Here is a 13,790-nt window from a genome sequence, read left to right as displayed (position 1 = left end):
AGAGTAACCTGTCAGGAGTGTTTCAGAGGGAAGCATGGCTCTACAAAAATGGCTGATGCTTACACACAACAGTGGCGTGCTCCCTGTGAAGTGCTAATTCAGTAAATGAGTTGTTTCAGAATTATGAGTGATTCTGAAAATATACTTGCAGCATTCGTTGTCTCTTGACTGCTGTCCTTTCATCCACACTGTTGTACAAATGCGAAATGCTGTCTTTCATTGTCATGGTACAGACATGTTATGGTATAGAGACCATGGAGCTGGCTGGGCAGAATTATTAAGTACATCTACCCACTATACTAAAGTGCTTGCACTGCATTTGCAGTGTGCTGACCTCGGAGACAGAAAAGTCACGCTTCTGCACTGCTGTACATCTACACCAGTATCCCCATCCTCTCAATTACATAAAGGCTCAGTCTGGACAACTAGAGGCAGCACATGTGGATAAGCTATCCGCCACATGGAGCTAAGAGTCTTTCTCAATAAGCTGCAGGCTGGAAAACATGCTGTGGAGTCAACAGAGTAGCTGGAGCTGTTCTGGTTCCATTTCCCTCTACCTCCTATTCCTGTGCCCCTTCATGCCATAATTACACATAATGAAGAGCTCAATACAGATTACATTTTATGCCCATCATCATGCATTATCCCTGACCCAGTGCTTGTTGGGAAGCAATGGACTCTGGTCATATAGTTGATCATTTTTGTAATGGAAAAGTGCTGAGGAAGACCAATATGGAAGCAATTCAGGAAAGAGCAGCATGATGAAAATCTCTGCTCATATGCAGTGTGAAAGTTTTGCAGTTTCAAGAGTAGGTGTCTGTTTACTTTTCTGAGTGCAATGTGTAGGAGATGAAGGTGGTCTTTAATGTGTAGCTACCACAGGTCTGATAGTCCTTTATGGCTCCTGGTTCAGCACCGCACAGTAGCCCTGTGTCTTCTCTGTTACATTTGGGGTGTGCAGATGGATGATGTCTGGTTTGAGCAGCATCTACAGACACTTGTCTCAGCAGTCTTACAGGGTTACCCAGGTTCTTCAACTGCAAGTGCTCTATCTTGCCTTACTAGCATTGCTTCAGCTAACTGCAAGGAATGAACATGAGGGAAAAATAAGATGCATATTGATGTCACATTTTTGTGTCATCATGTTATATATAAACCGCAGTCATCAGGATCACTTAATCTGACATTAAATATGTCTTGCTGAAGAGTATGTGGCCTCAAGTTTTGAAAGGGTCAGCATTCAACATTTTGCATGTGAAGTGCTCCTGAACCAAAAGGTCTACCTACTAGCAGGCTACTCTACCAGTGGGGGTTTTAGCCTCCTGTGAGCCAAGCAGACCTAGCTCTCCTAGCTCCCTGAGGTTCCCCCATGCCACGGAAACAGGAAGGGTTTATCAGTATTAATGATAAACAGACACAGTCTTGTGGTTTAACCAGTATGCAAAAATTTACTGCTGGAGAGGAGTTAATAATGTGTTGAATTTAACATTAAACCCTGTCAAGTTACTTAATAGCTGTCACCTGTGATAAATGCAGCCTACCTGCACTGCCGCTTTCAGGCACTGTTGCTGCTGGTTGGCAGTCACTGCTCTGAAACCTCTTAAATCTAATCTGCAGTCCTTGTTAGCTGCAACAGAGAGAGATAGGTTGAAAACTCTAATTTTCCTCAAACTACAATGTAAAGCATCTCTTAGTCATTTCCTTATCCCATTAAAACAATATATATTTTTTTGTTTGGTCAAAGTGGCCTCAATTTGACCAGGCTGAGGAACAGATTTAGTTGGTTTACCTTTCTTCATCCCTTCTGGTGACTGCAGTAACTTATCTCCACCAACCACATGACTGAAAATTTGAGGTGGTTTGATTTATTAAAGGGTTTTCCCGGTGTCAGACAGATGCCCCCAAGCAGGACACTAAGCTTCACACAAAATTCTATTTCTGTAACAGATTTTCTGGCCAGGTCATTATATCAAGTTATTCTCTAGAGTGGATATACCAACAGTTAGTGTAAAATTTTGGTACCTGTGTAGGTACCAGACAGCAACTTCTAGTATGTTAGCATTCCTGGTGTGAAAACCATAGTTTCAAAAACTGCAAACTCAAGGACAAAACCAAAACAGCAAAATAAAAACTATGGGCTTTCCAGAGATTTTTATTAAAAACCTTTCCCACCACTTAGGGTAATAGCTCTCTTGCTTGAATACTCCTCATGGTGATTTTTGCCCCTTGTCCTCACAAGAGGAAAAATTAAGAATATCTCTTTTTTCATCATCTTCCACAGCATTTGTATCATCTTTATTGCATCTAACCTTTGTCAAGCTGGGCTGAAGTGGGCCAGAAGGCTCAAAATTTGTTGGAAGCATCAGCAGAGCATGACCACATCAACATGTTTCCTTAAGCAGTGTTTCATGTCTCTGATGAAGCACCTGCAGACTTGTCAGGGTTCACTTCTATGAACAACCTTCTCTGAGTCTGCCACTGAGTACCTGCCACTGCCTGCAAGGTCACGTGAAGTTATGTGTATTGTCTCCAGTGTTTGTAGTATATACAGCTGCATAGATGAAAATCATAATAATCCAATTTTATTGCGTTGATACCATACTGTTACAGTCAGATGATATTCTCTATCATAGAATCCATAAAAGTTTTCTAGTTGTAAAATTTGCCCTTCAAATTTACAGGAACACTAACCTCAGGGTTCAGAGTGAGTGACTTGTCCTACAGTCTTATCTGTGTAAGCTGTAATTACTGAGAAATGCAGAGTATGAGCTAAAGGAAGGAGGCCAATAGGTGCCTAAAGGCCATAAAACAGTGGAAAAATTCATGTGTACATTAATAGTGGAAGTGAGAAGTATGGGTTTGTAAAGAAGAGACCCGAAACAATGGACAGCACCTGGAAGATAAACTGCACTTCTGAGTATTTTCTTTTTCTTAAAAGGCTAAACAAATAGCCAGTAGAACCACAGATCAGTAACGTGGTCTTGTCCTGGCACAACTCAAGCCAAGCCATGTCTCTCTGATACTGTATTGTAGCGTTTGTGAAGCTGCATGAAACTGTTGCGCTCTATGTGACTTTCATGCCTGGTTTTGGTATGTGACTTGGGAACAAGCTAATGAATGAGAACAGAGAAAAATGTTCTGTCTTACAAATTCCTGATGATTTTGCTGACTTTCTTGTGATGTTACCATGTGTAAGGAGTTGTACATGCTGTAAGCACTGGTGAACACTCAAATACTTAGGAATTTTATTTTTTTTTAATGCTACATTTGTCATCTAACCACAGAGCAAAACCTGACAAGCCTGTTGCTCAGCCTTATTTCTCTGCTGCACATCTGAAGCAACAGTGTGAAAAGGGCTACAAAGAGAGCAGTTGTATCCCTTTGTGGAATATAGCACCTGGGCTAGGCAAAATATAAAAGGAAATAAAAAACTTACAGAAGGTGTTTCTTAGAGCTTAAACCTGATGGGTTTGGCATATTAATACTCACCATTCTGAAGGCACATATTGACCATCAGAGTAGTTTTTTTATGTGACTCTATACGTTTATATTTAACAATATCAACCACAATTGGACATGATGCTGAAAGTGGGAATAGAGGCCATACATTAGTAAAATTTTCACTGTAGTGGCAATTCCACTTTGGAATAGCCATTTGATAAATCTAGGGCCTCAAACAGAGGGTGATGAAAATAGAGAGCCCAGTGGTGATTACATATACCTGACTGTGATCTAATGAGATATTTCTCTTCATATTTCCCTTTAGCAAAATATCCAGAAATCAAGACTCTCATGGGACCAGATCCACACTTAAAGTGGATTGTATCTGGAATGGTTTTCCTGCAGTTTCTAGCATGCTACCTGGTAAAAGACTTATCTTGGAAATGGATTTTTTTCTGGGCTTATGCTTTTGGGGGTTGCATCAACCACTCACTGACCCTAGCCATCCATGATATTTCACACAACGTCGCCTTTGGGAATAAGCAGACAAAATGGAACCGATGGTTTGCAATCTTTGCCAACTTGCCTATTGGCATCCCTTATTCTGCTTCCTTCAAGAAATACCACATCGACCATCATCGGTATCTTGGTGGGGACAGCCTGGATGTGGACATTCCCACAGACTTTGAAGGATGGTTTTTCTGTACGCCGCTTCGGAAACTGCTTTGGCTTTTTTTCCAGCCTCTGTTCTACAGTCTGAGACCACTGTATGTGAACCCCAAAGCAATTACACAGATGGAAATTTTTAATGCTCTTGCCCAGTTTTCCATAGACCTTATAATTTATTACCTTTGGGGGCTCAAACCTATTATTTATTTAATAGCAGGTTCAATTCTTTGCATGGGTTTACATCCCATTTCTGGACACTTCATAGCTGAACACTACATGTTCTTAAAAGGGTATGAGACATACTCTTATTATGGACCTCTGAACTGGCTCACCTTTAATGTAGGCTACCACATGGAGCATCATGACTTCCCCAGCATTCCCGGATGCAGATTGCCAATGGTGAGTATGGCATGAGCACAAGTGAATTGGATTTTTGTAAAAGCTGCTAAACTGTCTCAAAGAAATCACTCCAAATCATAGCAATGGATCAGTTTTGAAAAGAAAAAAATATTTTGTTTTTCATTTTTTTCTAATTCTTCCATTTCAAGCAGGAGATTGAGAGAAATGGCTACCAAACTGCTGTAATATTTAGTTTAGTTTATGGAAACAAGAACATCTGAGCCTTACAGGTCTTGAGGAATACTTTTTGATAAAACCCTCCAACAACGCTCTAAATTTCTCAGTTTTCTTCCTTTAGCCACTAGCTTTTATCTCTTGGAAAGTTTAAAGGCCCAGCTAAAGGAAGGCAGGTGGCAATTACTACTTGAAATTTGTCTAACAATCAATCTGCTAATTATATTGCTTGACTAACATCAAACAAAAGTCTTTCTATATTTGAGATGACGTAAGTATTGGGGCATGTTCTAGGCTGACACAAATAGCACTAGAAAATAAAGCTCCGCTCTACATGACTTTTTTTAGCTCTGCTGCCCCCCCCCCCCCAGAAACTGAGGGTGATCTGTCATTCGGAAAGTGCTGCGTCTTTCCTCTTTTGAAAGTCAAGCCACTTTTTGTTTATGTTTTATCAGTTGTGGGAATCAAATTTGCAAAGCCCAGGTGTCTAGGAATGGTTTTCAATCTGCCTCCAGGTACGTAGCTGCTCTTCTGGGTTTTAATATGAGGGTTCCTGAACAGGTGCTCACAGTGTTAGAGGTACGTGACTTCAAAGTATTACTCCTACATACAAATCCTCTGGCGTAGTAGGAAGGAAACATCTTCTGTTGCTGGTCTGATGCAAAGTTGGGGGCTACATCCTTATGAGGTGGAGATAGAGCTGAGGAATCTGAAGTTCAGGAGCTGTGACCTCTTGCTCCTGTGTAACACGTGCAACTTTTATGATGGTATGTCCAGGCAAACCCTGATTTATGGTTCAATGTAACAGAAACACTGTCTGAGAGGAGATTTAAAGCAAGAGGAGATTTTCTTGTGGTGTAGAGCCACAAGTGTGGGGAGCCCCCATATAGCCTGTAGTTCTGTTTTAACACACCTTTACTGCTGGAAGTCTGTCCTGAAGAAGCTGGCCATTCTTGGCAGGGTTCAGAGCAGCTGGTAAAGCAGCCCATGTTCACATGTGAAGTTCTCCTGACAGGCACTCCCATTGCTGATACACCCGATAGCTCAGTGGGGAAGTGCCTGAGCTTAGCTTTAATTTGAAATGTTCAAACTTGTTAGATAGGCTTAGATACTTAAATTACTGAAATGTAAATAGAAGAAAAATTTAGCTCTGTATCTTATACAAGGGAGGTGAGTGACTAATTGAACTTCCTGGGAGTGTTGCTCCAGACCTGATTGAGACCTGCAAAGCTCTTCCCCACCCACCGCACAGTTCAGCCTAATTCCTTGAGGCAGTGTAGCAGCTGGAAGTGTCTGCCCTCCTGTCTGAAGAGGAAAGAGTTATTAGTTGAATTTGATGGGCTCATGTTCATGTGTTTCTCACTCTCGGGCAACTAAGACTTGCACTGCTGGTGGAGGAGATATCAGGCTTGTTAATCATTGTTGTCTGTCTGAACTATGTGAAAAACTGAGTCTTTCACGAGTGATCAATCACAAGTGAGAATGTATTAGGAAGTGAAAATCCTTTGGCAAACAGTTACTGAAGAGAATCCTTTGTCCACTAAAACAAGTTGTTTTTTTTTCTTTTGCTATGAAATGAGAAGAATTTAGGAACTGTAGTGATAGGACAAGGGGTAACAGGTTCAAACTTAAACAGGGGAAGTTTAGACTGGATATAAGGAAGAAATTCTTTACTGTAAGGGTGGTGGGGCACTGGAATGGGTTGCCCAGGGAAGCTGTGAATGCTCCATCCCTGGCAGTGTTCAAGGCCAGGTTGGACAGAGCCTTGGGTGACATGGTTTAGTGTGAGGTGTCCCTGCCCATGGCCAGAGGGGTTGGAACTGGATGATCTTAAGGCCCTTTCCAACCCTAACGATTCTGTGATTCTATAAGGAAAAAATCTCTGTCTCTGGTGGAAAGACATAAGGGAACAGATTCCCTCTGGAGAGCTTTAAGGTTTGAACTCCACTGCAGGTAGGGGTAGAATCCTCCCCTTGCTCTCCTCTGCTTAACCTCCCAGCAAATTCCTCACTCAACAGAAGTGCATTTTTTTCAGATCTAGTCTCTTACACACTTCAAATAGCTGAATTGTGAAATATGGCTGACCTTTAAATCTACATATTTTAATTTTTAATAATTGGCAAGTAAAAAGTGAAATAAAGATCTTTATTTAGTTCCTACAGGATTGAGAGCAGGGGAAAAAGAGGATCAGAGAATAACTGGATCTTGGAAACTAACTGGCTCTTCTGCTTGCTTATCAGAAAAGTAAATTCAGTTTTGTCCTTTGTTACAGGCGTGTCATTCAGAATGTTCTGAGTAATGTGTTTGCCACTGGAAAGACCTTTGAAAGAGGAAGAGTTAGGCTGTGCTATAAACTTACAGATATTAAGGATGAGTGACATAAGGGTGCAGTAAGAACTTGTCCCACTAGTGTAAGAGAGATTATGCAAAAGACCATGAACTTTAACATTACAATGAAGGACCTGCTGTAAAAAAAAAAAAAACTAGGACGGGATCAGTCTTTTCATGAAGCCTTATAATTATAAAACATTGCATTGCTTATGAAATGAGTAAAAGAGCCATTCTTCGTTATCTGGAGGATTGAATATATTTATCAGAGAGGGGACAGGAGGAGGAGAAACTCAGTACTTGTCCTACAAACTGCAATAAAAACTGCAGCACTACCAGGGGCAAACTAGTTACTCATTAAGCTTGTGGGAAAAGACATGGTATGCAACCAGATTTATTAGACAGACAAGACTGGAAAACATGGTAGATGTGCTGGTTTTGAATTGCAGATTGCCTTAACCCTGTGATGGCCAGGAAGGCTAGCTTGAGTGCTCCAGGGCTGGTCAAGGACTATAGAATAAGCTTCTGTAATGTGCTTTCTAGCATTCTAAAAAAACTTTTTCAGTCTTGTCGTAAGGATCTCTAGTTTATGTATAGGTCCAGGACAAAGGGTCTATAACAGCTGTGGTGATTACTAGGTCGCATTTAACTTTTGCACCTACCAGATACAATGGTGTTGGATTGGAGTCCTGTTCCTGGGCTCTGCAAGCACAAAAGCAGAAGAAAACTTTCAGTCTAAAAGATGTGATTTCTTACCTACCACCTTGATCTGTTTTAAGAGAAGCCTAAAGATACCAGATGCCAAGTGCCTGATAAACTTCTTGCAGATTTTGAGATCTCTTGTTATCCTTGCATGGACCCTCTCCAAAGCAATATGGAGAGCTTGATGGGGAAGTCAGGATCAGAATTTAGGAATACTTTGTCACAGTGCAATCCTCTTTGAGACTATCTCTAATCTGGCTGCAAAACTTGCAATACGGAAACTGCAGTTTTTATACTGCACCCAGAATGCAACATGGAGGATGACTCTTTCAGCCTCAAACATACTTAATAGATTTAGTTAAATGTTGTATTTAAAAGGGAATCTGCATTTAAACATAATTACTTTCTGTCTTCCCACCCCCAGATTTTATGGTAGGTATGGAGGAGATGATAATTTTGTTTTACATATGGAGATGCTGAAAGAAATTATAATAGATGAGCTGGTTTTGTTGTGAAACTTCTGCACAGATTCATTGTAAAAGAGAAGCCATTTCAAAAATTCTTTCCTGCCATGTGATAGCAAAATGGGAACATGCATGTAACACACTTCCTTGTCTTTTCCATAAGAAAACCCTTATTTTCCATTTTCCCGATTCCTCTGTCGCAAATATTTTACTGTAGTTTACCTTCTCCTCTCTGTTGTTTCAGTGCATCCCATACAACTGCCCTGCCCAGAGCACAGGGACCTTCCCAATGGTGGAAGTGCTGCCTGCTTTCCTGCACAAGGTGCTGCTGGGCACAAAGCCAAGCAAAGAAAAGAATCACTTCATGTAGGTGTGAATCACTGTCCCATGGCTGATCTAGGGTGACACACTCCAGTGCAAGTCTCTGATTATCTCTTGTGGTTTCCATACTGACCTTCTCAGCCAGAATGAGCTGCCACCATATGCTGCAGGAAGATGCTAAACAGATACACTTCGTGAACAAGCAACTCTTCTGCCAGCTGATGCTGAAGCAGGCTGCCTGCTTCCAGAATATGATGTGTATGAGCTTCAAAATTCACTGCTGATTATTCTTATTAATCATCTTACTTATGAAATCACACCTGTATTCTAGGTGCCCATTTTAAATTCATAATGCAACTGCAGAATATGTGTATGGAATATATTTGAGTTCAATTTTCCAGACCTGTATGTTGTGTCCACCTGAGCTTTTCAGCACTATGCCTAGACTATATTGCTGCTCGTGTTTGCTGAAAACACAGAAGTTACTGGGTTGAACATAGATGGGCTGTTTACTGGCCACTTCTTGGAGCCCTTTATTTCCTGCTTCATCACTGGGGTAATTTTTAGTTAGCCTTTAGTGCCAGAGGGCACAGCTGTTCCCTGAAGCGTTGTTCCTAGGAGCTGAATTGTTTTTTGTTAATCTCCAGCCATCTGCTTCCAAGGGGCAATACAGAAAGACTTTCTGAAGCCCTCATAGCCATCAGTCTAACATGATCAAGAGCTCTGCAGATAACTAGCTGAGAAAATGTGTCTGCTTCAGAGCATTGTTTCTGTGAGCAAGAAAAAGCTCTGGAGGGGAATGGTAGACTTGTTAAATGAACTTGGCTAGTATGGATGAGGGCTAAATTACTGTTGCAAGTCAAAATTCAGGCAGAACTTCTAAAATGGAGGTAGGAGGGAAGGTCTGTAAGCAGCAGTGTGCTAGGGAATGACCATGTCAGAGCCGGAGTGAAGCTTTTGGGGCTGGGTATCTGAAACTCCCTCTGTGTTTGCAGCAGGCCTTAGTAGTGGCTTTCATTCAAGGGAGTCAAGGGAGCTTACAGACCTTCCCTTGAAAGTAGGATATAGGGAATTATTAGAAAGTTGGAGGTATTCAGTGAAAGGCAGAATACAACCAGACCTGAACTGAATCTTCTGCCTCCAACAGAGCATCACCATGCCATGAGCACAGGGAATGCTTAGGGGCTGAGGTAACAAGGTAAAAGATCTTAATGAAACTTGTATGTTACCAAACTATCTCACAGAGAAGTGTCTCCTAGGAAGCTGAATTAATGAGGTAATAACTATCAGTGAACCATACTGACTTATAATTTAACTTCTGCTGGGATTCTTACCTTTTTATGCTGTGTTAAGATTCCACTGTTACAGCTCAGATGCTGATGAGACTCTCCTCCTGGATGACAATTTCTGTGTAACCCTTTTGCTCTTCACTGGAAACCTATGCTGTGCTCAGCATAGCTGGCTTTAAAATTCTGCAGTTTTTAAAGAGAGGATTCATGCTGTCCAGCAAGACAAACTACTCTAGAATAGAGCTGTGTGTCTGGGAGGTGGAGCTGCAGTAAAACCATGCCCAAGCAGTTTATGTGCAAGTGTACAATAGTTAGCAGACTTTGCTGCTTCGTAAGTGTGTTCAGAAAGCAGAGCATCTAGCTAGAGCAGGAACTACTGACAACTTGGGAATCCTCATAGTTCCCTGAACCTGCCAGGTCTGAAACCTCTTTGTCTTCTGGTTCCAGCCTTACTCCTCATACAAGTGCCGCCCCCAATGGTGCACAACGGTTCTCTGATGGCAACAGTCCTAAGGCTTGGGGATTTGTAAAAGGGATGAAATTTTATTAGACTTTTGACCTAATAATGAATCTTGCAGCATTTTTAACACCAGACTGAGGGGGACAGACCACCCTTGCAATTTCCTCTGCCTGCTGGAGGAACCCATCTCTCAGATTTGAAACACACTAGCAGAATCAAGATAAAAAAGCCCTGAAGTGCAGGTCAGGCTGTGTCTGGTATTTTCTCAATTGGTATTTCTCTCCTACCCAGAACCTTCCGAAGACAAGTATTATGAGTGGTGAACAGGGCTTTAAATATAGGTTGGTTCTCAGTCATTTATAAAGTGGATTAGGCATTTTATTGTGGAGATCACTCCACCACCAAAATGAGACAAAATAGCTCTGACTGAAAGCAGTGATCCATCATCTTTCAAATTCTGACATTGTGAGGCAAAGTTTACATCAGAAATCTGCTAAGAAGTATCTAAATGTGTTGGCTGAACTTCAGAAGCTCACAAGCAGTTAACAAGTAACTTCAGGTTATGGCTGTGCTATCAGATCTAAATGCAAGGACTGAAACACACCTGACACTGCAGCTAAATAGATCTTTCTCTCTCTTCTTCTTCCAGGTGAAGAAGATTGCAGCAGAATATTATGATAACCTTCCACATCACCAGTCCTGGATTCGGGTTCTGTGGGACTTCATTTTTGATGACACAATTGGTCCTTATTCAAGGGTTAAGAGACTATGCAAGCTGGCAAAAGAAAGCTAACAGACTAGCTCTGCCAGCTGCATTGGTGTTTTGTTTGTTCATTTGAATGACTTCTCTGCAAAGTAGGAGGATGTCTGTGTGTGCTGAATTAGCATTGGTGTGTGCTCCTTAGACGAAGAGGATAAGTATGGAAATGAAGCAATTGGATGCACTATTTTAGACTATTGATACTTTTTAATAAAGGATATTTGTGTATGTAACCTTGAGAAACTAGATTAGAGTAAGCTATGATTATGTGAACTTTTGGCCTAGGCTTAGAATTAACTTCCTGGGCCACATGTGCCTACATCTGAGTTTTGGCCTTATCTGAATGTAGAATGCTTGATGCGTGTATGTGTGAGCATGAGTGTGTGTAGTTTTGGACTGGTTTCCCTTCATGCCAGGTAAGATGTAGATGCTCTGTGTGCACAGGACTGTGGAAGCACGGAGGACTGCCACACAGTAGTAAAAGATACTTTCTGGAGAACACAAGAGTGCCTTTAGTTCAATGCCATATCTAACCCAGTATCCTCTGATAATTGATGGTAGCTGAGATTTTGTATATTCATTGGAGTATGTGTATGTTTTTTGTACATTTGTATCATTATTTCAGTAGCCGCTGTTTGACCTTTACTCCAGGACTTTGTCTAAACCTTTTCTGAATGCATTTCTATTCATCAGATATAACTCATTGTACCTAACTAGCAGAGCTGAACTGTGGTGTGGAGAAACCCTTCCTTTAGTCCTCTGCTGGCTGCCTCATCAGCAGCAGGATGTGCACATGGAGAAACCAGGCAGTCCTTTCTCACCCACCTGTTCAACAGTGTTCAAAACTTTGTGTTTCTCATCCGTTTCCTCACTGTAAGTCTGTTTGGAAATGGAAGGATTCTCGTTTTAATTACTGCTTGCCAAGGTTGTTAACATTCCTGATCACCTCTCTTGGTCTTCTCTACATTATACCTGTTTCTGTGCATAAGAGTTAGGAGTATGTGTCAGTGAAGACATGGAGACATTACGGTGGTATTTGTTCCTAACTGCTTTTAGAATAATTGGAAGTTTTTTCCTCTGTCATTCAGGCACACCAACTTGACATTTGGGAAGCATGTGGTTCTCCAGCTCTTTAGAAGTTGCCTCTGATGGTGTTAAAGAGATACACATGGAGCTAGGGTTGTTTCTCTCCCTACATGTCTTACTTTGGGCTACTGACATTAGCCTTCACCTGCCATTTCCACCCAGTGGAACAGTTAAATTGTCCTGCCTGAACTCTCAAACTATAAACTTCTGCTATCATGAATAATTCTGTATCATCAAAAATCTTATTCACCATACCTTTCTCCAAGCAGAACAGTATCTTGGGGGTCAGGAATTCAGATGCCATCTAATAACTTTGCTCCACCCTGGAAAGCTGATGACTTATTTCTATCCTTAGTAAACGGTTAAAAGAGAGTTCTATAAAGGCCTTCTTATACTCTAACCCTCTAACAATTTAACTTTTATGTTTTCTCCTGGAAATCCATGTCTGTAGCAAAGGAAAGGATTATAGTGCATTCTCATTGGTTCCTCAAAGTATGTTATTAGATCTGGGAAGCCCAATTTCCTTAATATGCATAATTTCATTCTTTCCTTCTACAGCACTGGATCCAGTAAGCCTGTCTGTTTGCTACCTGGCACATCAGGCAGCTGAGCTAGTCTGTTCCAATTCGGGTTCCTCCTCCTCCATTTTCCCCTTCTCCATTTTTCTCATCTGTCCGATGAATCTGGTAAATACACAGGTTTGCTCAGTGGTGCAAGATCCTTTGTGATGCAGGGAGAGAATACCAGTTCATTCAGATACTATTTTGGTCAGTGGGTTGTGCTTCTGGAAAAGAAGAGGAAGACTGGGGCCTATTCTGACACTTCAGACTTGACTGGTTCTTCAGTGAAGAACATACTTAAGATGTTATATCTTAATTATTAAAGCCTTTTTTTTTTTTTTTTTTCTCCCAGAGGAAGAGGTTTTGGTGTGGGAATCTCCATTAACTTCATTGTATCAGTGCTCATGTCAGGAAGCTTCAGGCTTTTATTAATTCACTTCAGAGCTGCTGGCACTTCACAATCACATACTCAACTTCATGTATGCTTCCTGAACTCTCTTGGCTGACTTAGCAAGTTAATATAAAAACCACAATAAAGATTATACTATCTATCTTCCTCAACCTGACTATTGTCCTCCTCCTCTATGGCAACTGATCTTTCTATAGTTCTTTACTCAGCTGTTTCATGATGAACAGACATATGCGGTCTACAGATTACTAGCCTAGCCTGACACAGAGGCTATGCTGTAAGCATGAGTAACCAACCTGGCAACTGCTTCTTGTCCTGCTTCCCATCAATATTTTCATCATGGTCCCCGCTTGCTTTGCCCGGGTAGTTCCTGCTCTGTGCTTTCCACCTCCATGGGAATTTGAAGTGGCTGGAAGCCTGGTACGGGCAGATGTGTGGTGTGAGCTGTTTCACCGTGTGGGTGTTGCTGAAGAAGGCTGTGATCTCATCCTTTGCATGGGCATTTGTCTTGGCCACGACCATTAATGTTGGCAGCAGGGTTTTTTTGATAACCACAGAGTATGTGGGTCTGGGTTAAAAGTACATTAGGGCTATGTATAGGTTTATTCTCTTCACTTAATAATAAATTCAGATCCACTTCACTGTGTGGCCACACTAATGCTCTAGCAAGAAGAGATAGGAGTAAAATTGCTGTATTGAAGTCAGGAGTGGAAGTTAAAGCCTCCTTT

The 13,790-nt window shown here is 41.4% G+C and overlaps 1 protein-coding gene across 3 annotated transcripts in view; it reads left to right on the top strand.

Annotated features, from left to right (window-relative positions):
- The window catches only part of DEGS2 (delta 4-desaturase, sphingolipid 2), a 29,133-nt gene extending 15,919 nt beyond the window's left edge, over positions 1-13,214 (top strand). For all 3 annotated transcript variants that reach the window (XM_062627964.1, XM_062627962.1, XM_062627963.1), the window contains 2 exons: positions 3,767-4,509; positions 10,897-13,214. In XM_062627964.1, the coding sequence (XP_062483948.1) occupies positions 3,793-4,509; positions 10,897-11,040 (861 nt within the window). In that variant the 5' untranslated portion in view covers positions 3,767-3,792 and the 3' untranslated portion in view covers positions 11,041-13,214. The remainder of the gene's footprint in view (positions 1-3,766; positions 4,510-10,896) is intronic.
- The last annotated feature ends 576 nt before the right edge of the window (positions 13,215-13,790 follow it).

Source organism: Pezoporus occidentalis, unplaced genomic scaffold (assembly GCF_034315485.1).
Source record: "Pezoporus occidentalis ecotype Australia unplaced genomic scaffold, CSIRO_AGI_Poc_V1 ctg31, whole genome shotgun sequence".
In the NCBI taxonomy this organism is placed as follows: domain Eukaryota; kingdom Metazoa; phylum Chordata; class Aves; order Psittaciformes; family Psittacidae; genus Pezoporus; species Pezoporus occidentalis.
This window is presented reverse-complemented; position numbering and strand designations above follow the sequence as displayed.